Source organism: Salminus brasiliensis, chromosome 9 (assembly GCF_030463535.1).
Source record: "Salminus brasiliensis chromosome 9, fSalBra1.hap2, whole genome shotgun sequence".
Taxonomy (NCBI): domain Eukaryota; kingdom Metazoa; phylum Chordata; class Actinopteri; order Characiformes; family Bryconidae; genus Salminus; species Salminus brasiliensis.
This window is the reverse complement of record NC_132886.1, coordinates 4180032-4203444: the sequence shown is the minus strand read 5'-3', so window position 1 is coordinate 4203444 and position 23413 is coordinate 4180032. Positions and strand designations below refer to the sequence as shown.

The window sequence follows — 23413 nt, the reverse complement described above, 5'->3', positions numbered from 1 at the left end:
ATTTAGTATCAGCATTGAGTATCAGTATCAATAATGGGATAATAGAATGCAGAATCAAAATTGATTATCAATGTTATAATAATGGAATTGAATGTCAGTATTGAGTATCAGTATCTATATTGGGGTAATAGAATGAATGTAGTATCAGTATTGAGTATCAATGTTAGGATAAATTAATTCAGCATCAGTATTGAGTATCAGTATCACTGTTGGGACAATCAAACTCAGTTTCAGAATTGAGTATCAATGTTAATGCTGGGAAAATGGAATTAAGTATTAGTATCAGTATCAATTCTGGAATAATTTAATTCACTATCAGTATCAATATTGGGATAAGATAATTCAGTATCAGTATTGAGTATCAGTATGAATGTTGGGATAATGCAATTTAGTATCAGTATTGAGTATCAGTATGAATGTTGGGATAATGGAATTTAGCATCAGTAGTGAGTATCAGTGTCAATGTTGGGATAATGGAATTTAGTATCAGTATTGAGTATCAGTATGAATGTTGGGATAATGCAATTTAGTATCAATATTGAGTATCATTACGGATGTTGGGATAATAGAATTCAGTATCAGTATTGAGTATCAGTATCAATATTGGGATAATGGAATTTAGCATCAATAGTAATTATCAGTGTCAATATTGGAATAACGGAATTCAGTATCAGTATATATTGGGATAATAGAATTTGGTATTAGTATCAGTATCAATATTGGGATACTGCACCTCATCTGGTAAATAGCTGCCACCTAGTGGCCAAAGGTACAACAAACCATATCAAACAAGCCATGTCAAATCATGAGATGGTGGGAGTGTCCTCATGATGTCATTCAGGAGAAACGAAAGTTAAGTAAAGCTGTTTCATAACAGAATTCATCTCTTTTCAGCAGGACAGAATCCCTCATCTGAAGCTTCTTGGGTTTTTCGTCTTTTAGAGGATTTAAAAAACAGCTAATAAGAAGCAAAAAACTGGACTGAAAGAGGGAAAGTGAAACTGGTAAGAGCTTTACCTCTTGTTGTTTAGCCATTATTGTTTTGTGTTTTATGTTTATTTTTATTACACTGTTCAAAATATTAAATCTGTTTTTTACATTATATCTGTTACAACTGGTTACAACTGGTTTATTTAGCTACAGAGATCAGAGTATACTCATGACACAGATGAGCTTCTAGAACTTGTTTAATAAATAAATCAAATCAAGTTTATCATCACATAACATTACACAGGTCTAAAGGTGTGTGAAAACGTAGGTGCATCGTCCCTCACTGTAGTACAAAAGAACACATTCTTCTCAGAGCCTTCTATTGAACCCCTCTGTCTCCTCAGTCAGTCATGGCTTCCTCCAGCAGTCTCCTGTCTGAAGATCAGCTCCTGTGCTCGATCTGTCTGGATGTGTTCACTGATCCAGTCTCTACTCCATGTGGACACAACTTCTGCATGGTGTGTCTCAGAGAGTGCTGGGACAGCAGCTCACACTGCCAGTGTCCAGTCTGTAAAGAGGAATTCTCCAGAAGACCTGAACTGTCTGTGAATACGTTCATCTCTGGACTGGCTGCTCAGTTCAAGAAGTCAGTTCAGGTGAAGTCCAGCAGAGCTCCAGAGAAATGTCCCTCTAAACGTAAAATGGTGCAGTGTGACTCCTGCAGTGAGGAGAAGCTGGAGGCTATAAAGTCCTGTCTGGACTGTGGGGTCTCTTACTGTAACACTCATCTATCACTTCATCAAACTACACCTAAACTCAAGAAACACAAGCTGATGGATCCTGTGGAGAACCTGGAGGACTACATCTGCCAGAAACATGAGAGACCCCTGGAGCTGTTCTGTAGAGACGACCAGACGTGTGTGTGTCAGTTCTGCACTGAGACAGACCACAAGACTCACAGCACTGTTCCTGTAGAGGAGGAGAGTGGAGAGAAGAAGGTCAGAGATGTTTAGACAGAACTGGCAACTCTCCTGTTCTGCATTAAAAAATATTCTGATGAACAAGGAATGTGGTTATTAACTATTTCTATAATCACAGACTCAGCTGGAGAAGACACAGGCAGACGTTCGGCAGATGATTCAGGACAGACTGAGGAAGATAGAGAAGATCAAACACTCTGTAGAACTCAATAACGTAAGTTTTAAAAGGGGCAGCAGTGATTAAGAGTAATGCCATAAATGAACCACATTTGTTTCCCTAAAAAGTCATTTTTTAAGATAGATGTGAGTTCTGACAAAAGTAATCTGACAAAAGTAATAATAAATAAAAATTCTTTTAAAATGAATAAATAAAAATCTGACATTGATTTTGAACAGTGCTTCAATAGAATTATTTTACGTAAACTCATTAAACAGGCCTGGACAAAAATGATGGTATCCCTGAAAATAATGTGACCAAAGGGACATTTAATCAAGGTGTGTGCACTAATTAGCATCACAGGTGTCTACAATCTTGTAATTAGTCAGTGGGCCTATATATAGGGCTACAGGTAGTCACTGTGCTTTGTTTGGTGACATGGTGTGTACCACACTCAACATGGACCAGAGGACGCGAAGGAAAGAGTTGTCTCAGGAGATTAGAAAGAAAATTATAGACAAGCATGTTAAAGGTGAAGGTTATAAGATCATCTCCAAGCAGCTTGATGTTCCTGTGGCTACAGTTGCACATATTATTCAGAAAGTTAAGATCCATGGGACTGTAGCCAACCTCCCTGGACGTGGACACAGGAGGAAAATTTATGGCAAATCAAAGAGACTGATAATATGAATGGTAACAAAAGAGCCCAGAAAAACTAAAGAGATTAAAGGTGAACTTCAAGCTCAAAGAGCATCAGTGTCAGGTCACACCATCCGTCATCCGTCCGACTTCATGGGAGACGACCAAGGAGGACACCATTGTTGAAAACAAATCATAAAAAGCCAGACTGGAATTTGCCAAGCTACATGTTGACAAGCCCCAAAGCTTCTGGGAGAATGTCCTATGGACAGATGAGACAACAATGGAACTTTTTGCCAGTGAACATAAGCTCTATGTTCACAGATGGAAAAATAAAACATATCAAGAAAAGAACACTGTCCCTACTGTGAAACATAGAGGAGGCTCTGTTATGTTCTGGGGCTGCTTTGCTGCATCAGGCACAGGGTGTCTTGAATCTGCGTAGGGTACAATGAAATCTCAAGACTTTCAAGGGATTCTAGAGAGAAATGCGCTGAAAGTGTCAGAAAGCTTGGTCTCAGGTTGCAGGTCATAGGTCTTGCAACAGGATAATGACCCAAAACACACAGCTAAAAACATTGGAAAACATTGGACTATTCTGAAGTGGCCTTCTATGAGCCCTGACCTAAATCCTATTGAGCATCTTTGGAAGGAGCTGAAACCTGAGTAAACAAGTGAAGCAGTTTGCTAATGAGAAGTGGGCCAAAATACCGGCTGAGAGGTGCAGAAGTCTTATTGACAGTTACAGGAATCATTTGATTACAGTGATTGCCTCAAAAGGTTGTGCAACAAAATATTAAGTTAAGGGTACTGTCATTTCTGTCCAGGCCTGGATTTTAATTTTCATAGAATTTATATTTATTATTACTTTAGTCAGATTCAAGTTATTTCTGTGGCCATTGTGGGTTTTTCTCTCATTAACTGAGGGGTACCAACAATTTTGTTCATGTGTGTAGTTCATATAGGTTTCTTCTTGCACCATTACATTACAGTGGCACATTAAAGTTGGTATCCCCTTAATCAAAGTGTCTGTTACTGTAGATAAGCCAACAGAAGATGAATTGCTCAAAAATATTTTTAAAAAGCCAACAATTTAGAGCACCATGCAAGTTGGATTGTCGAGTGTGTGGTGTGTGTAAGCATGTGTCCAGAGTGATTGCTAGGTGGTTGGGGTTGCTTAGTGCTTGCAATAGTGTTGCATTGGAGTGTCTATGATATTTCAGGTTTTGTTTCTAGATGGTCACTGTGGTATCCCAGATGGTTGCCCAGGTTGCTGTTATCCTAGATGTTTGGGATATGTGGTTGATAGGTGGTTGTTGTGGTATGACAAGTGGATGATGTAGTAGATAGATAGATAGATAGATAGATAGACATACATGTAGATTAATATATAGATAGATAGACAGATAGATAGATTTAAACCTGATAGTTTAAACCAGATGATTTCACAATCATCATTGACAGAGGTTATACAAGTACAAGCCATGTCCAATACTACTGTTCCAATCACAGTAGTTAACCTCTGCCATACTACCAAGAATGCTCTTTTTATTAGCTCTTATAAAAAGGGAGGAACAGTCGTATTGGACATGGCTTGCACTTGCAACAGTCCACAGAACACACTACTGGTAGGTTTGCTCTTACACATGTATTGACGAACTAGGCTAACAAGATGCTTCCCAACTAAGATGGGGGAAGTGGAGGAGTGATGCTAATATGTAGGCTTTCAACGCTCCAATAGACTCTGTCCCACAAAGTCCTTGAAAACCACACCACAGCATCTTAAAAAGTATCAAGTGTAGAAAACAGAAAAATCACAGCCGCCGTGTCCTTTACAAGAGCTAGTCTGAAGGAAGTTCCTACATTAAGTGGTTCTTAAGTTATTGATCCTGAAAGAATACATCTAGAAACTTCAGTCTAGGTTTGAAGACAGCGAGCGGCTCGGCTGTTTGGACACCCAGGGGAAGTTCGTTCCACCACTTCGGTGCAGGACAGACAAAAGTCTGGATGCTTGTCTTCTGTGAATCTTAAAGGATGGCGGGTCTAGCCGAGCCGTACTTGAAGCGGGAAGAGCCACTAAAGAACCTTGTTTGTAAAGGCTCCCTAATAAATTCCCAGAACTCATAAGCCAAGAACTGTGTAAAACTATTTAGAAAAATGTTGATGAATTCTGTAATTGTCTCCTGACACCTTTTCAGAAAAGCACAGAGAAGGAGAAAGCAGACAGTGTGGAGGTCTTCAGAGCTCTGCTGCGCTGCATTGAGAGAAGCCAGGCTGAGCTGCTGGAGGTGATGGAGGAGAAGCAGAAAGCAGCAGAGAGGCAGGCTGAAGAGTTCATTAAAGAGCTGGAGCAGGAAATCACTGAGCTAAAGAGGAGAGACACTGAGCTGGAGCAGCTCTCCCACACTGAGGACCACCTCCACCTCCTACAGGTCAGAGTCCCTCTGTTTCTCAGTAGTAATGCAGTCCAGCACAGGACAGCACTGCCCATGCTGAGGGGTCTCTCCTCTCTCCTGCTGTACTGTAGGTTTACCCGTCCCTCTGCAGACCCCCACACACCAAGAACTGGACTGACGTCAGTGTTGACCCTCATCTGAGTGTGGAGAGTCTGAGGAGAGCTCTGTCTCAGCTTCAGGAAGATCTCAGTGAGGAGATGGAGAAGGTTCCTGCAATCAGTAAGTCTTTAGGAAGTAATGTCTTGCTTGTGAGCTTGTGAGGTTCAGCAGTTTTTTGTAGGCAGAGAATATAGGTTGTAGACAGTTCTCTAATGTGGAGGTTCTCAGTCCTGGTCCAGGAGGTCCACCTGCTCTGCACATCAGAGTGTTTTCCAGTGTTCGGGGTTTCCTGACAATCCTGTGTGATTTAGTGTTCATATTCCAATGCTGGTCCATGGTTGATACTGATCAGGTCATTGATAATCTGAAATGGAGCTTCTACAGCAAATAGTGAAGATCTTCTCTGTTCTTCTTCCAAACAGAACTGAAGAGGATTCAGCAGTATGCAGGTGTGTGGGACTTTCACTGATCACATGATTAAATCCAGATGTTTTCTCTGTTCCTTACAGTTTATTGATTCTAATGGGTTAAACTGTGTTTCTCTCTCAGTGGACGTGACTCTGGATGCTGATACAGCTCATCCTGAACTCCTCCTGTCTGATGATGGAAAACAGGTCACACATGGAGACACACGACAGAACATCCTTGACCAACCAAAGAGGTTTAATACGTCTGTCTGTGTTCTGGGAAAGGAGAGCATCTTCTTCAGGAGATTTTACTATGAGGTGCAGGTCAGAGGGAAGACTGACTGGACCTTAGGAGTGACCAGAGAGTCCAGCAACAGGAAGGGGAAGATCACAGCCAGACCTGAGAATGGATACTGGACTGTGTGTCTGAGGAACAAAAATAAGTGTAAAGCTCTGGACTCTTCTAATGTTCGTCTCTCCTTGAAGCAGGCTCCCCAGAAGGTGGGGGTGTTTGTGGATTATGAGGAGGGTCTGGTCTCCTTCTATGATGTTGATGTCGGGTCTCATATCTACTCTTACACTGATCAGTATTTCACTGAGAGACTATACCCATACTTCAACCCCAGGTTCAATGATGGAGGTAGAAACTCAGCTCCATTGATCATCACACCAGTTCAACATTAGAAATGAGGTTGAATTCTCCTCAGTAGACTTTGCTGAGTGTGTTGTAAATCAATTGCTGATCATACCTCTCTAAATAAACTGAATCAGTAATCTGTCATGAAATAAAGAAACCTATCTTTACTTCATGAAGATGCTGCCTCTGCTCTCGACAGTCTGCAGCTCCCTTCAGCAGAAGATCTTGTCATTTTAGGAATTCCTCCATCATTGTTTCCTCCCTGATCTTTTGCATTTGAACATTAATTCCTAAAGCCCATGATCCCTGGCAGCTGCCCCACCTTGTTGTCTTTGGCCTTTTGTGGCCATCCACAGTAATAACTGAGCAGCCATCCATATTGCCAGTGAAGATACCTAGTCTCAGAAAGGCTGTCCACTCTACTAACCCATGACGGTACTGCAAAGTGCAGCTCAAACCACATCATCAAGTTCACTGATGGATGACACAACGTGATGGGCCTCATCAGCAAGAACAATGAGTCAGCATACAGAGAGGAGGTTCAGCGGCTAACGGACTGGTGTAGAACCAACAACCGGTCTCTGAACGTGGACAAAACTAAGGAGATGAGTAACACAGACTTTCAACTCCCTCCAAAGGTTTTCTATGGGGTTGAGATCTGGAGACTGGCTAGGCCACTCCAGGACCTTGAAATGCTTCTTAGAAAGCCACTCCTTTGTTGCCCTGGCAGTGTGCTTGGGATCATTGTCATGCTGAAAGACCCAGCCACATTTCATCAATGCCCTTGCTGATGGAAAGAGGTTTGCACTCAAAATCTCGCAATAATAATAACCCCAATAATTCTTTAATGAACACGGACCAGTCGTCCTAGTCCCTTTGCAGAGAAACAGCCCCAAAGCATGATGTTGCCACCCCCATGCTTCACAGTTGATATGGTGTTCTTTGGATGCAACTCAGCATTCACTCTCCTCCAAACACAACGAGTTGTGTTTGTACCAAACAGTTCTACTTTGGTTTCATCTGACCATAAGACATTCTCCCAAAACTCCTCCAGAACATCCAAATGCTCTCTAGCAAACTTCAGACGCGCCGGATATGTACTGGCTTAAGCAGGGGAACACGTCTGGCACTGCAAGATCTGAGTCCCTGGCGGCGTAGTGTGTTACTGACGGTAGCCTTTGTAACGTTGGTCCCAGCTTTCTGCAGGTCATTCACTAGGTCCCCCCGTGTGGTTCTGGGATTTTTGCTCACCGTTCTTGTGATCATTTTGACCCCACAGGCTGAGATCTTGCGTGGAGCCCCTGATCAAGGGAGATTAGCAGTGGTCTTGTAGGTCTCCCATTTTCTGATTATTACTCCCACAGTAGATTTCTTCACACCAAGCTGCTTGCCTATTGCAGAGTCTTCCCAGCCTGGTGCAGGTCTACAGTTTTGTTTCTGGTGTCCTTCAACAGCTCTTTGGTCTTCACCATAGTGGAGTTTGGAGTGTGACTGTTTGAGGTTGGGGGCAGGTGTCTTTTATACTGTTCAAACAGGTGCCATTAATACAGGTAATGAGTGGAGGACAGAGAAGCCTCTTAAAGAATAAGTTACAGGTCTGTGACAGCCAGACATATTGCTTGTTTGTAGGTAACTAAATACCTATTTTCCACCATTATTTGCAAATAAATTCTTTAAAAATCAGACAATGTAATTCCCCACTGTATATATATATATATATATATATATATATATATATATATATATATATATATATACAGAGAGAGAGCCTCTTGATTTAATACTTATTAAATATGTTCTATTTCACTTTAAGTAAAATATTGTAAAATATGGATTTAAATACATGTGCAGTAGTGTGTTTAAAGTAGTACTTAGGTAGTACTTTAAATTTTTATTTTAGCAGTCTTTAAGGGATTACTGATCATTAGAGTGCCTACAAGTACCCTTTAGTGCACTGTAGCTTAATAAAGTTTAGCACACTTGAGTCTACTTTTTTTCTACGTCACAAACTATCAATAAAACATTTTCTTACATTATTTCTTTCAGAAAACTTTGAGCATTTGGTTCAATTCCATAAAGGGATTCTTTAGATCAGATACTCAGAAAAGCAGCAGAACTTTAATAGTCTAATCTACTGTAAAATCCTCCCACTGAAGTTGAGTCTAATTACCTACATATATTTACTAAAGTATGGTTGTTTATTTGTTTGTTTGTTGATTTGTTTGTTAGATATGTTAGGTAGATCTGCATGTTGGAATACTTTAATTTAACTGGTAAAGTTCAGTCGCCACCTGCTGGCCAAAGCATGGAAGTACGACATACTATCCTCATTAAATTGTGGGACTGGTCATATGACGTCATCCAGGAGAAACGAAAGTTAAGTAAAGCTGTTTCCTGAACAGAACTCAGCACCTTTCTGCAGGACAGAATCTCTCATCTGAAGGTGTTTCAGTCAGCTAAACTCCACAGCTAAACTCTGAAGGAGCAGAAAACCTGGACAAGGGAGAAGAAGAAAAGCTGGTGATGCCTCTTAAGTGTTTCTCCTGTTTCTGCTGAAAATCCTTCCTATTCAGCTCATTTCTAACATTCACTGTTGTTGAAGTTTGATCATTTTTCTGAAGCTGTTCAAACTGCTCTAAGACGCTCACTTCTATTCTCCACCTCAAGCTGTCCCTTTACTTTAGTCACAGAGTGCAGGTTTAACAGGTAGAAGGTGGAGCTGATCAGTCAGGAGAATGGGATTGATTGGGAAAACTGTGGAGTTGTGTTCATTCACTGTCTAAGAATTATTATGGGATGATTTCTGTGTTTCCTCAGTCAGTCATGGCTTCCTCCAGCAGTGTCCTGTCTGAAGATCAGCTCCTGTGCTCGATCTGTCTGGATGTGTTCACTGATCCAGTCTCTACTCCATGTGGACACAACTTCTGCATGGTGTGTCTCAGAGAGTACTGGTGCAGCAGCTCACGCTGCCAGTGTCCAGTCTGTAAAGAGGAATTCTCCAGAAGGCCTGAGCTCCGTGTGAACACGTTCATCTCTGGACTGGCTGCTCAGTTCAAGAGCTCAGTTCAGGTGAAGTCCAGCAGAGCTCCAGAGAAACGTCCCACCAAGTCTAAGAAGGTGCTGTGTGTCTACTGCAGTGAGGAGAAGCTGGAGGCTGTGAAGTCCTGTCTGGACTGTGGGGTCTCTTACTGTAACACTCATCTGATGCCTCATCAAACTGCAGCTAAACTCAAGAAACACAAGCTGATGGATCCTGTGGAGAACCTGGAGGTCTACATCTGCCAGAAACATGAGAGACCCCTGGAGCTGTTCTGTAGAGACGACCAGACGTGTGTGTGTCAGTTCTGCACTGAGACAGACCACAAGACTCACAGCACTGTTCCTATAAAGGAGGAGATTCATGTGAAGAATGTGAGAGATGTTCAGACTGAGAATTATTAACACTAAACTTCTAATAAAATTTACCCCTTTAAAAGATTGATCATACTTTGCCTGATAATCACAGAATCAGCTGGAGAAGACACAGGCAGAAGTTCAGCAGATGATCCAGGAGCGACTGAAGAAGATTGAGGAGATCAGGCTCTCTGTAGAGCTCAATAAAGTGAGTCCTTTAACCATCAATCAGTTAAAATAGATAAATACTTTTATATGAATGTTCATCATCCTCCATTAGAAAAGCACAGAAAAGGAGAGAGCAGACAGTGTGGAGGTCTTCAGAGCTCTGCTGCGCTGCATTGAGAGAAGCCAGGCTGAGCTGCTGGAGGTGATGGAGGAGAAGCAGAAAGCAGCAGAGAGGCAGGCTGAAGAGTTCATTAAAGAGCTGGAGCAGGAAATCACTGAGCTAAAGAGGAGAGACACTGAGCTGGAGCAGCTCTCCCACACTGAGGACCACCTCCACCTCCTACAGGTCAGAGTCCCTCTGTTTCTCAGTAGTAATGCAGTCCAGCACAGGACAGCACTGCCCATGCTGAGGGGTCTCTCCTCTCTCCTGCTGTACTGTAGATTTACCCGTCCCTCTGCAGACCCCCACACACCAAGAACTGGACTGACGTCAGTGTTGACCCTCATCTGAGTGTGGAGAGTCTGAGGAGAGCTCTGTCTCAGCTTCAGGGAGATCTCAGTGAGGAGATGGAGAAGGTTCCTGCGATCAGTAAGTGTTCAGAAAGTACCTATTTGTGAAGTCTTGAGGTTCTGCAGGGGTGTTTTTATTTTAGAAACTGATCTAGATGTTTTTTAAGATTTTACTTTAAAACTAAAGCAGTCAGTAAACACATCTGAGACATGGGACTAAAGAGAACTCCTTCTCTGCTCCTGTCTGCCTGTGTATCTGTATTACTATGACTTTCAATACATTAGATTTCACCAAAAAAGGCTACAGCAAGTAGCAAGTCTCCTTGCTACTCCTATGCCCTGAGACAAAACGGAGGAGACTTGTGACAAAGAGGAATGGTGAGGGCTCAGTGTCATCAAGTGCCCTGGAGGAGGCCTGCAAGTCAGTAGGGAAGTCCCAAGTGCTGCCAAGTGTCCCAGAGGAGACCTGCAAGCCAGCAGTGGAGTCCACAGCTCAGGAGAGTGCTTCTATGTCATCTGCTTCAGTGCTCCCAGGTCGTCTGCTCCAGTGCCAGCTCCGGAGTTGTCTGCTCCAGTGCCAGCTCCCAGCTCCCACGTCATCTGCTTCAATGACAGCTCCCAGGTTGTCTTCTCCAGTGCCAGCTCCCAGGTTGTCTGCTCAAGTGGCGGTTCCAAGGTTGTCTGCTCCACTACCGACTCCCAGGTTGTCTGCTCCAGTCCCGGCTCCTGATTCGTTTGCTCCAATGCCAGCTCCCAGGTCATCTGCTTCAGTGCCAGCTCCGAGATTGCCTGCTCCAATGCCAATGCCAACTCCCAGCTCCCACGTCATTTGCTCCAGTGCCGGCTTCTGGGTTGTCTGCTCCAGTGCCGGTTCCGAAGTTGTCTGCTCCAGTGCCCGTTTCTGGGTTGTCTGCTCCAGTGCCGGTTCCCAGGTTGTCTTCTCCTGTGCCGACTCCCGGGTTGTCTGCTCCAGTGCCGGCTCCTGATTCGTTTGCTCCAATGCCAGCTCCTAGGTCATCTGCTTACAGCTTCCGGGTGTCTGCTCCAGTGCCGGTTCCAAGGTTGTCTGCTCCAGTGCCCCTTTTTGGGTTGTCTGCTCCAGTGCCGGTTCCCACGTTATTTGCTCCAGTGCTGGCTCCCGGGCTGTCTGTTCCAGTGCCAGCTCCCGGGTTGTCTGCTCCAGTGCCGGTTCCCATGTCATTTGCTCCAGTGCCAGCTCCCGGGCTGTCTGCTCCAGTGCCGGTTCCAAGGTTGTCTGCTCCAGTGCCAGCTCCCGTGTTGTCTGCTCCAGTGCTGGCTCCTGTGCTTCTGCTTTCTGCTTTTGTTATGGATGTGCTTTGTTGGCTCCTGCCCTAATAAAGTCCCCCTGCACACGCAGCCTGCCTCGGTCCCTTTATTACAAATACATAATGCTAATTTACTGAACTGTGACGTAAAACACTTTCCAGCACTTTACTGTAAGAATCTTTGATTTCTACATTTTCTTTCCCAAACAGAGCTGAAGAGAATCCAGCAGTATGCAGGTATGCAGGATCTCATTGATGATATAATGTAAATATATAATGTATAATATATAATAAATATAAATATATAATGTCTTCTCTCTCCCCTGCTCTATAATATATTTTATTTAAATGGGTTAAACTGCATTTCTCTCTCAGTGGACGTGACTCTGGATGCTCATACAGCTCATCCTGCTCTCCTCCTATCTGATGATGGAAAACAGGTCACATGTGGAGACAAGCGGCAGAATTTCCCTGACAAACCAGAGAGGTTTGATCTTTGTACCTGTGTTCTGGGAAAGGAGGGGTTCTCCTCAGGAAGATTTTACTATGAGGTGCAGGTCAGAGGGAAGACCGAGTGGCATTTAGGAGTGACCGGAGCGTCCAGCAACAGGAAGGGAGCTATTACACCCAGTCCTAAGAATGGATACTGGACTGTGGGTCTGAGGAATGAAGCTGAATATAAAGCTATGGACAATCCCTCTGTCTTCATCTCCTTGAAACAGGCTCCCCAGAAGGTGGGGGTGTTTGTGGATCATAAGGAGGGTCTGGTCTCCTTCTACGATGTTGACGTCAGGTCTTATATCTACTCTTTCACTGGTCAGTCTTTCACTGGTCAGAAACTCCATCCGTTCTTCAGGACCGGTCTCAATGACGGAGGTAAAAACTCAGCTCCACTGATCATCACACCTGTTCAGCGCTGTTGAGGATATTTTTTTCCTTATGTGACTTTGGGGAGGTGGTTTAAGTACTCAAGTAATGTGACCATGTTCTTCTTTAACCTCTGCTCATTTAATCTGTACACAGATGATCAGTAATAATGTATCTGACAGTTAACGCTACCTTCACTTGTTTTGTGTCTTTTGTAGTGCAGTGTCACTCTTTGTACACCAGGTGGCTTTTATTTGCTGCCTTAGATCATAATTCCATGAACTGTAAGCTCTGCGGGTGTGTTGTGTTTTATCATCATTAATAGGATTAATAATTCTTGGTAAATTGTGTTTTGATTTTTGTTAAATGTTTTATACAATATTAAAAGAATCAGATCTTTGAAGTCTGGCTGATTCTTCTGCACCGGTTCTTGAAGAGAGATCAGAGGGATCTCCAGAGCCTGTTGGTTTTTGATCTCTGCATGATCCTCTAATTTTGTAGTAGTTCAGATCGCATTGCATTCAGATCAGGTTCAGGGTTAAATACAAAGGCAACGTTTACATTACAAGCCTCATTAATCAATTCTGGTATTTTTCTCAGATCGGATTTGACGAATGATGACAGCACTACATGCATACAGGAAAAGAGACTTGTGAAATCTGATCTGACAGTTCCTATTTATGTGACATGCCCATGTAGCCAAACTAGGTCCATTTATACAAGTGATTCCAATCTGATTCTTTCCACACGCCATCACACTCATGAACAGCTGAACATTACAACACTACATTCTGAATGCAGTCTACTACATACATACATCCTATCCAGATGTTCTCTCACTCTCCTTTCTCTGTACTGCACTTTTATTTATCTGATAGTGTCTCAGAACAATCTGTACTACCGTCTCAACCAGTGACTCCTCTGTTCTCCATATTTATATCTGTTTAATCCAGCCTGCACTGTTCTTTACTGCTGCACTCAGCACTTTACTTTAAATATACAACTCTGCACATGTTAAGTTTACAGGTGTGTCTGTGCGTGTATGTCACTGTGTGTGTGTGTGTGTGTAGGTTGGGTGTGTTTGTTACTTCTGTAATGTCAGTAATTGTGCACTGTGAGCTACTGTAACCAAAAACAATTTCCTTTTATGTCTAAGCATACTTGGCCAATAAAGTCCAATTCTGATTCTGATTCTGATTCTTTACTGGTAAATCTTTCCACTGGGTTTTTTTGAGGCTCCAAACTGAACAAAACTGATCATTTGTCATCATTTCATGGTTCTAGATTGGACCTAAGAAGTTTGTTTACATTTCCCTTAGAACCATTTCTACAAGTGCAGATGTAGAAGCTCTAAGAAATTAGATTAAGAATCTGATCTGTTTAATCAGAGTCTGCTGTTCACATCTGCTGTTTACCAGCTAAATAACCAGCCAGCTCCTGAAATCTGATGACGGTGGTGTTTCTGGTGTTACTGGTGAGTGTGTGTGTGTGTGTAAATGTTCTCAGTGACGACAGCGGTTTTAAGTTCCTCTACAGAAGGTTAGAAAAATTGCATAATAGCAGAAAAACTGTAGGACCTCGTGATGACACACACGTGAACTGATCATAAAAAGCACAGCTGTTCCTTAATCCAGCTTCCACTTTCCGCAGAACATGATGTCCAGCTTGAAGTTTCACTCCCAGACTGACTTTCACTGCAGGAGAATGTAGCGGTAAGACACAGAAAGAGAATCTGGGAATGTCTGTAAGTCTATTCATTTGGCTTACATGGACATGGAGTACACATTTCTATATTCTATTCTATTCTATTCTATTCTACAGTGTTCTACTGTATTCTACTCAAGTCTAGAATATTCTATTTGATTTCACTTTATTTGGATTTAGGGTTAATTCATAGGTAAGGGTAGGGTTAGGGTTTGGGGTTGATTCATGGGTAAGGTTAGGGTTAGGATTTAAGATTGATTCATGGGTAAGGTTAGGGTTAGGATTTAGGGTTAATTCATGGGTAAGATTAGGGTTAGGGTTTGGGGTTGATTCATGGGTAAGGTTAGGGTTAGGATTTAGGGTTGATTCATGGGTAAGGTTAGGGTTAGGATTTAGGATTGATTCATGGGTAAGGTTAGGGTTAGGATTTAAGGTTAATTTATAAGTAAGGTTAAGGTTAGGATTTAGGATTGATTCATAGGTAAGGTTAGGGTTTGGAGTTAGGATTGATTCATGGGTAAGGTTAGGGTTATGGTTAGGATTTAGGATTCATTCATGGGTTGCTTCACTCCAATGCTTTGGAAATGAATGAAAATGATGCCAAGAAAACCACATTGACTAGCACAGTCTCACTGCTGTGAGGGTCTTTGAATCTAGATCCTAAAAGGACTTTACTTTAAAGATCAGAAATTGAAAGTCTTGGTTGATGGTCAGTGACTAGGGCTACATGCCAAAAAGGGAATGGGAGAGGGAGCCACTGCGGAAAGACAGACTGTGGGTTTAACTGGGGCCTGTATCTGATTCTTGCTTCCAAGAGCAATTGCTTTTTAGCCAGCTGTCAGTTGAGAGAGAATGGAGGCCTAAGTAGTGTCTGCCTCCATGTAAGGGAGCACTCTCTCTTAATAAATGGAGAACAGGACTCCTAGGCATCTGAAATTGGCAGTATTTATTTGTCTCACTATCTAAATTAACAGTAGTTAATTTAAACAACTAACAGAGCCCAAGTAAACTTAGGCTCACTGGAATTTGATTTGTTCTCATTCTATAAATGTGTGTTGTCATTGATAATATTTTGGTTGTAGAATTGATAAATCAGGCTAACATTGGGCTTTTGGAGTAGCCTTCCCAGAATGCTGACCTTAGCCATATAGGAAACACGTGGGCTACCCTAAATATGTGGAAACCAACCAATTCAACTGAACCCTAACAAGACGAAGGGTCAAATACCTAACCAGAAGTCTATGAGAAGCATGTAGATGACTACTGACTACTACTGGTCAAAATGTTAGGTGTGCTGTATGTATATTCCTGACCCTTTCTTTTCATTTTTGACCATACGTTGGTTTCAGAAAACGTGTGTTGTAACTCATTCTGCCCCAGAAAATGATGAGTGTAGGGTAACGTGATGAGTCACTGGTCAGGAAGAAAGTGCAAGACCTATGGGTAAATGGTGGCAAATGGGTGGATTTAGACATGACCAAATTGGGAAGGAAACAGGGTTACGGAAAATCCCCAATAATGTTTCTTTGTCCACAGTGTCCACTCAGTCAGTCATGGCTTCCTCCAGCAGTCTCCAGTCTGAAGATCAGCTCCTGTGCTCGATCTGCCTGGATGTGTTTACTGATCCAGTCTCTACTCCATGTGGACACAACTTCTGCATGGTCTGTCTCAGAGAGTGTTCAGTCTGTAAGGCAGAACTCTCTAACACACCTGACTTACTGTCTGTGAACTCCAACATCTGTAGTCAGAAGTCAGTTCAGATGAAGTCCAGCAGAGCTCCAGAGAAACGTCTCTCCAGACCTACAAGGTTGCTGTGCGACTACTGCAGTGAGGAGAAGCTGGAGGCTGTGAAGTCCTGTCTGGACTGTGGGGTCTCTTACTGTAACACTCATCTGATGCCTCATCAAACTGCAGCTAAACTCAAGAAACACAAGCTGATGGATCCTGTGGAGAACCTGGAGGAATACATCTGCCAGAAACATGAGAGACCCCTGGAGCTGTTCTGTAGAGACGACCAGATGTGTGTGTGTCAGTTCTGCACTGAGACAGACCACAAGACTCACAGCACTGTTCCTGTAGAGGAGGAGAGTGGAGAGAAGAAGGTGAGAGATGTTCAGACTGAGAATTATTAACACTAATCTTCCTATTCTCCTATTCTTCCTAATAAAATATAATCATAATTTCTCTCTTTATCACAGACAGAGAACTGAGAACCTGAGGAATCTGAACTTAGTCTAAGGGTCATGTGAAGTACAAATTCCTTCATAGGTTGTTATTTGTTGCAGACTCAGCTGGAGAAGACACAGGCTGAAGTTCAGCAGATGATCCAGGAGAAACTGAAGAAGATTGAGGAGATCAGGCTCTCTGTAGAGCTCAATAAAGTGAGTCCTTTAACCATCAATCAGTTAAAATAGATAAATACTTTTATATGAATGTTCATCATCCTCCATTAGAAAAGCACAGAGAAGGAGAGAGCAGACAGTGTGGAGGTCTTCAGAGCTCTGCTGCGCTGCATTGAGAGAAGCCAGGCTGAGCTGCTGGAGGTGATGGAGGAGAAGCAGAAAGCAGCAGAGAGGCAGGCTGAAGAGTTCATTAAAGAGCTGGAGCAGGAAATCACTGAGCTAAAGAGGAGAGACACTGAGCTGGAGCAGCTCTCCCACACTGAGGACCACCTCCACCTCCTACAGGTCAGAGTCCCTCTGTTTCTCAGTAGTAATGCAGTCCAGCACAGGACAGCACTGCCCATGCTGAGGGGTCTCTCCTCTCTCCTGCTGTACTGTAGGTTTACCCGTCCCTCTGCAGACCCCCACACACCAAGAACTGGACTGACGTCAGTGTTGACCCTCATCTGAGTGTGGAGAGTCTGAGGAGAGCTCTGTCTCAGCTTCAGGAAGCTCTCAGTGAGGAGATGGAGAAGGCTGTTGCGGTCGGTAAGTTGTCACAGATCACTGCACTGTGAGGTTGAGCAGAAATGAACATTTTTTTAATGTTATTTTTTTTTCAAACAGAACTGAAGAGGATTCAGCAGTATGCAGGTGTGTGGGACTTTCACTGATCACATGATTAAACCCAGATGTTTTCTCTGTTCCTGTTTATTGATTCTAATGGGTTTAACTCTGTCTCTCTCTCAGTGGACGTGACTCTGGATCCTGATACAGCTCATCCTGCTCTCCTCCTGTCTGGAGAAGGAAAACAGGTCACATGTGGAGCCAAAGAACGGAGTGTCCCTCACAGCCCGAAGAGGTTCGGCTGTTGTGTCAATGTGCTGGGAAAGGAGGGCTTCTCCTCAGGCAGGTTTTACTATGAGGTGCAGGTCAGAGGGAAGACCGACTGGGATTTAGGAGTGGCCAGAGCGTCCAGCAACAGGAACGGGAAGATCACAGCCAGACCTAAGAATGGATACTGGATTGTATGCGTGAGGAATGAGACCAAGTATAAGGCAGCAGACTCTCCACGCGTTCCTCTCTCCTTGAAGCAGGCTCCCCAGAAGGTGGGGGTGTTTGTGGATTATGAGGAGGGTCTGGTCTCCTTCTATGATGTTGAGGTCGGGTCTCATATCTACTCTTTCACTGGTCAGTCATTTATTGAGGAACTCTATCCGTTCTTCAGCCCCTGCAAAAAGTATGGAGGTAGAAACTCAGCTCCACTGATCATCACACCTGTTCAACATCAGAAATGAGGTTCTTTTACCCCTTAAACCCAGTTTATTACATAAGGAATTCTTTTATTGTCTCTGTGGAGAGCATAACTGACAATTTTAGTAACAGATCAATAAATAAACCAATGGTTCATTTGACTTGAAGTGGTCATTGGAGGTCAGCTGTACGTCATACATCATCCTAAAATACATTACACAGTGACTGAATAAATGATGAATGAAAGAGTCAGTGATTTAATGAATGAACACATAGATGATTCATTAGACTCACTGGACTGGAGTCCACTACTGGTCAGTTTTGAATCAACTTGAAGTTCAAGAAGCTCTTTCTTAGATTTACCTACACTGGTTGTGCACAGGGAGCATCACTGGCAAACGGGGGGGGGGCAGATGTTGATATTAGAACTGGAATCAGCAAGGCAAGGGCAGCTTTCCATCAGATGAAGAACATCCTGACATCAAGATCAGGGTTTTCAGCAGCATCGTGAAGCCAGTCTTACTATATGGAGCCATCAAAAGAACCCAGGTATTCATTAACACCTGCCTCTGATTCTCTGGACAGACCGAATCAGCAAGAAGGAACTATGGCAGGGAACAAGGCAGCCGCCAGCAGAAAAAGAGATTCTCCAAAGAAGCTGATGATGGATGGACCACACGCTCAGCAGGCAAGTCTGAAGCACCACAAGGAAGCCCTCACCTGGAACCCACAGGCAGACATGAAAAGGACAGGTCACACCTGGATACAGCTGGACCAGGGGTGCTGTCAGGGACTTTGGGCCTCATGAACGGATATTACACATTAGGCCCGACTACTCTTTTTAATTCATATATTTTTAGGCCCCTGTCAGTCACAGGCCCTTAGAATTGGTGACCTATGTGACAGGCAGGCCCACAGGTGCCCACATGACACTGGATGTATTTTTAAGACACTGCAAATGTCAAAAATGTCTTTCTTTAGTAAAATGAATAAAATATAATGGTTAATATAATGTAGTAAGAGGTTTCTTCAGCTGCCAGTCATACATTGGAAAGAATGAGGCTCAGAGCTGAGAGTTTTTTTTCTTATGTCTTTGGAGATGTCTAACAGGTAAAATGAACATGGCTGGGATTCATTGGTGTGTAATTAAAGTAGAGAATTGATTAGTATTTAATTAATATTATTATTTAGTCATGTTCAGCTCTGGTTCATTTAGAGTTGGAGTTAGGGATGCTGTAACTCAGTTGGTCACTATCTGCCACCTGCTGGCCAGAACCTGCAAATGTAACAAAGCATCATCAAAAGGGGAGTGAGGTGCTTCCTGGAGTCTCTCTGAAGAAACGAAAGTTAAGCAAAGCTGCTGGATGAACAGAGTCCAGCTCCTTTCAACAGGACAGAACCTCATACCTGCAGGATTTCACTGAAGCAAACAACACAGGTGAGCTCTGAAGGAACAGGAATCCAGGTCAAGGTGATTCAGTGAAATTAGAGCGTCTCTAAGTTCTCTCATGGTTAAGTTGCAGAAAGTGGCCCCAGTTACTCAGGTCATGTCTTCTGAGGTAAGTACAGAGTGCAGGAAGCTGTTCAGATCACCTTCATGCTGCTTCTTTGTGTCTCCTCAGTCAGACGGTCATGGCTTCCTCCAGAAGTCTCCTGTCTGAAGATCAGCTCCTGTGCTCGATCTGTCTGGATGTGTTCACTGATCCAGTCTCTACTGCATGTGGACACAACTTCTGCATGGTGTGTCTCAGAGGGTGCTGGGACAGCAGCTCACACTGCCAGTGTCCAGTCTGTAAAGAGGAATTCTCCAGAAGGCCTGAGCTCCGTGTGAACACGTTCATCTCTGGACTGGCTGCTCAGTTCAAGAGCTCAGTTCAGGTGAAGTCCAGCAGAGCTCCAGAGAAGCCAGTCAGCTCTCAGATCTTCTGTGATGTCTGCTGTGAAGAGAAACGTGCAGCCCTGAAGTCCTGTCTGATCTGTATGGCCTCCTACTGTAAAACTCACCTGGATCCTCATCAGAGAGTTGCTTCGTTCAAGAAACACAAGCTGATGGATCCTGTGGAGAACCTGGAGGACTACATCTGCCAGAAACATGAGAGACCCCTGGAGCTGTTCTGTAGAGACGACCAGACATGTGTGTGTCAGTTCTGCACTGAGACAGACCACAAGACTCACAGCACTGTTCCTATAGAGGAGGCGAGTGGAGAGAAGAAGGTGAGAGAACTGAGAACCTGAGGAATCTGAACTTAGTCTAAGGGTCATGTGAAGTACAAATTCCTTCATAGGTTGTTATTTGTTGCAGACTCAGCTGGAGAAGACACAGGCAGAAGTTCAGCAGATGATTCAGGACCGTCTGAAGAAGATTGAGGAGATCAAACAGTCTGTAGAAGCCAATCAGGTAAGTTCAGTTCGGCTGGATTTGACACTGTGGAACAGTGGTTCTCAAACCAGTTACAAATACAGATAGAGAAGATACTGTATGTGGACTGGATAGAGGTTCCCTCCAGCTCAAGGACCACTGCTGTAGATCATACTGTTAGACAGACTTGAAAACTGTCTGGCAGGTGGTCTCACATTTTGGAGAAAGGCACATTTTTCCTTGGTAAGCCCCTCCTTCTGCTATATATACGTAGCATTTATATATATATAGCATTTGCTACGTAGTGAACCGACTGGACCATGACCAAAAGACCAATTCCAGACCAACTGTTGAACGGGAGCTCGGTCACTGATCATGGAATAATAAGTAGGCACCATCAGTTCACTAATATTAGGAGTTTTAGACCACCATATTCTCCCCCATCACATGCGATGCTCCCAAAACTGTGATGGTGAAGACCAACACTGCTTATGATGCAACTGAAACAGTCGGAGGAAAGCCCTGTGTACCTGGCTCTGATGTCAGTGCTGGCCAGTATTGCTCTGGAGTGATGACTGACCCTGGGAGAGCAAAGCCAGTTGTGCTCTCTTGAGACCCTGGCTGTCGATGGTTAGTAGCATTCCAACTATAGATCTACTGGTCATAGTAACAGTGCCTTATTTCACTGGACCACCCAGGTATATAAAACTGTCGTCTCGGGCCTTCCTTGTATTACTGCAGCTCTGGGAGACTTTTCTTCTTCAGAGACCCAGAGAAGGACCTGCAGGAGCTGGAGCTGGTCCTCAGTGTAGCTCATCACAGTTTAGCCAGTTTCTCTAATGGTTTTATTCTTTAATCTCGTCTCAGATAGCAAACGGGTCATGATCCAGTGCTGGGCCACATACCACTATGGAATGCCGTCTAGCTATGACCAGCATATGGTATGCTTTCTGTTTGAGTTTGATGTTTTAGATGGTCTACAAGCATGGTCAACCTGACCGGGCTAGATAACCAGCATGACCAAGCATGACCAGAATCAAATGCAGCATACCTGTGCTGGTCCAGCTTGCTTACGAGTATAGGGTATGTTTTCACCTAGATAACCAGCTTCTCAACCACCTTGACCACTAAAGACCAGCTGACACCATCTGAAACCATCTACCAGCAAAAGCTGGTCTGGAGCTGAATTTTTCTGCAGGGAATAGAAATGCTGTTAATGCAGTGACCATCACTGTTGTTCCTCCTGATAGAAAAGTACAGAGAAGGAGAAAGCAGACAGTGTGGAGGTCTTCAGAGCTCTGCTGCGCTGCATTGAGAGAAGCCAGGCTGAGCTGCTGGAGGTGATGGAGGAGAAGCAGAAAGCAGCAGAGAGGCAGGCTGAAGAGTTCATTAAAGAGCTGGAGCAGGAAATCACTGAGCTAAAGAGGAGAGACACTGAGCTGGAGCAGCTCTCCCACACTGAGGACCACCTCCACCTCCTACAGGTCAGAGTCCCTCTGTTTCTCAGTAGTAATGCAGTCCAGCACAGGACACACTGCCCATGCTGAGGGGTTTCTCCTCTCTCCTGCTGTACTGTAGATTTACCCGTCCCTCTGCAGACCCCCACACACCAAGAACTGGACTGCCGTCAGTGTTGGCCCTCATCTGAGTGTGGAGAGTCTGAGGAGAGCTCTGTCTCAGCTTCAGGAAGATCTCAGTAAGGAGATGGAGAAGCTTGATAACAGTGGTAAGTGTTTTCTGGTCAGTGAGGACTTGTGAGGTTATGAGTGTGGTAAAAGGTAAAATTCTAACAGTGAATGATATCGTCCATCTTTTCCAAACAGAACTGAAGAGGATTCAGCAGTATGCAGGTGTGTGGGACTTTCACTGATCACATGATTAAAGCCAGATGTTTTCTCTGTTCCTTACAGTTTATTGATTCTAATGGGTTAAACTGTGTCTCTCTCTCAGTGGACGTGACTCTGGATGCTGATACAGCTCATCCTAAACTCCTCCTGTCTGATGATGGGAAACAGGTCACATGTGGAGACACACGTCAGAACCTCCCTGACAACCCAGAGAGGTTTAATATGTCTGTCTGTGTTCTGGGAAAGGAGGGCTTCTCCTCCAGGAGATTTTACTATGAGGTGCAGGTCAGAGGAAAGATTCACTGGACATTAGGAGTGACCAGAGCGTCCAGCAAGAGGAAGGGGGGGATTACACTGAGTCCTGATCATGGATACTGGACTGTGCGGCTGAGGAATAACACTGAATATGAAGCTCTGGACTCTCCTAGTGTTCCTCTCTTCTTGAAGCAGGCTCCCCAGAAGGTGGGGGTGTTTGTGGATTATGAGGAGGGTCTGGTCTCCTTCTATGATGTTAAGGTCAGGTCTCATATCTACTCGTTCACTGGTCAGTCTTTCACTGAGAAACTTTATCTGTTCTTCAACCCCAGTCTCAGTGATGGAGGTAGAAACTCAGCTCCACTGATCATCACACCTGTTCAACATTAGGAATGAGGTTCTTTTACCCCTTAAATCTACTGTATTATTTACAGACTCATGAATCACATTAGAATAAAACCCACACAGCATCTGGGCTCTCATTTAATTCCATCAATTTCTGTTTATTTGCTTTTATTTTCTATAAATACTGATGCAAATGTCAATAAATTAAATATGAATAAAATTATTATGAACAATCTTGCAAGACCAAATTCATTCTGTTGAAGCATCCAGAACACTGATGTGTTACATTAACTGTTCCATCATTTCTTTACACCAATCAGCCATAACATTAGCACCACTGCCAGCTGAAGTGAACAACACTGATGATCTTCATCTACAGTGGCTTCTGTCAAGGGCTGGATCTTATCATATTAGGCAGCGAGTGAACAGTCAGTTCTTGAAGGTGATGAATGTGCTGAAGCAGGAGAAAAGGTCAAGCGTAAGAATCTGAGACACTGTGATGTTCTAGACAATGACTGGGTCAGAACATCTCCAAAACATGCATGTTCCCGGTATGCAGCGGTCAGTACCTACCAAAAGTGCTCCAAGGAAGGACAACCAATGAACCGGCGACAGGATCATGGGCACCCATGGCTCATTGATGCCCCGCCCACCTCACAACTTTCAGGACTTCTGCTACTAATGTTAGTCTTGATGCCAGATACCACAGCAGGACACCTTCAGAGGTCTTGTGGAGGTC

At 43.7% G+C, this 23413-nt stretch overlaps 3 protein-coding genes and 1 pseudogene across 3 annotated transcripts; all 4 read left to right on the top strand.

Annotated features, from left to right (window-relative positions):
• The first annotated feature begins 867 nt into the window (after positions 1-867).
• LOC140561916 (E3 ubiquitin-protein ligase TRIM39-like) lies at positions 868-8027 on the top strand. Its single transcript, XM_072687178.1, has 7 exons — positions 868-1004; positions 1335-1928; positions 2029-2124; positions 4905-5138; positions 5234-5381; positions 5684-5710; positions 5811-8027. The coding sequence occupies exons 2-7, from the start codon at positions 1341-1343 to the stop codon at positions 6350-6352; spliced, it is 1635 nt and encodes a 544-aa protein (XP_072543279.1). The 5' UTR covers positions 868-1004; positions 1335-1340; the 3' UTR covers positions 6353-8027.
• A 111-nt stretch (positions 8028-8138) lies between these two features.
• Positions 8139-12932, top strand: LOC140561914 (E3 ubiquitin-protein ligase TRIM39-like; annotated as a pseudogene).
• A 1271-nt stretch (positions 12933-14203) lies between these two features.
• LOC140561917 (E3 ubiquitin-protein ligase TRIM39-like) lies at positions 14204-18859 on the top strand. Its single transcript, XM_072687179.1, has 7 exons — positions 14204-14241; positions 15770-16335; positions 16519-16614; positions 16687-16920; positions 17016-17163; positions 17242-17268; positions 17365-18859. Exons 2-7 carry the CDS (start codon positions 15787-15789, stop codon positions 17910-17912), a joined length of 1602 nt encoding a protein of 533 aa, XP_072543280.1. The 5' UTR covers positions 14204-14241; positions 15770-15786; the 3' UTR covers positions 17913-18859.
• A 361-nt stretch (positions 18860-19220) lies between these two features.
• On the top strand, positions 19221-22900 carry LOC140561909 (E3 ubiquitin-protein ligase TRIM39-like). The gene is made up of 7 exons (XM_072687171.1): positions 19221-19306; positions 19491-20082; positions 20171-20266; positions 21478-21711; positions 21806-21953; positions 22051-22077; positions 22178-22900. The coding sequence occupies exons 2-7, from the start codon at positions 19501-19503 to the stop codon at positions 22717-22719; spliced, it is 1629 nt and encodes a 542-aa protein (XP_072543272.1). The 5' UTR covers positions 19221-19306; positions 19491-19500; the 3' UTR covers positions 22720-22900.
• Positions 22901-23413: the final 513 nt, after the last annotated feature.

Bases quoted from the DNA above. Each gene is read 5' to 3' on its own strand.
- LOC140561909 (XM_072687171.1), top strand. From the start codon at position 19,501: ATGGCTTCCTCCAGAAGTCTCCTGTCTGAAGATCAGCTCCTGTGCTCG. The intron at 20,267-21,477 runs GTAAGTTCAGTT...TCCTCCTGATAG, and splicing joins AGTCTGTAGAAGCCAATCAG to AAAAGTACAGAGAAGGAGAA. The intron at 21,954-22,050 runs GTAAGTGTTTTC...TTTTCCAAACAG, and splicing joins GGAGAAGCTTGATAACAGTG to AACTGAAGAGGATTCAGCAG.
- LOC140561916 (XM_072687178.1), top strand. From the start codon at position 1,341: ATGGCTTCCTCCAGCAGTCTCCTGTCTGAAGATCAGCTCCTGTGCTCG. The intron at 2,125-4,904 runs GTAAGTTTTAAA...ACACCTTTTCAG, and splicing joins ACTCTGTAGAACTCAATAAC to AAAAGCACAGAGAAGGAGAA. The intron at 5,711-5,810 runs GTGTGTGGGACT...TTTCTCTCTCAG, and splicing joins GAGGATTCAGCAGTATGCAG to TGGACGTGACTCTGGATGCT.
- LOC140561917 (XM_072687179.1), top strand. From the start codon at position 15,787: ATGGCTTCCTCCAGCAGTCTCCAGTCTGAAGATCAGCTCCTGTGCTCG. The intron at 16,336-16,518 runs GTGAGAGATGTT...TATTTGTTGCAG, and splicing joins AGGAGAGTGGAGAGAAGAAG to ACTCAGCTGGAGAAGACACA. The intron at 16,615-16,686 runs GTGAGTCCTTTA...ATCCTCCATTAG, and splicing joins TCTCTGTAGAGCTCAATAAA to AAAAGCACAGAGAAGGAGAG.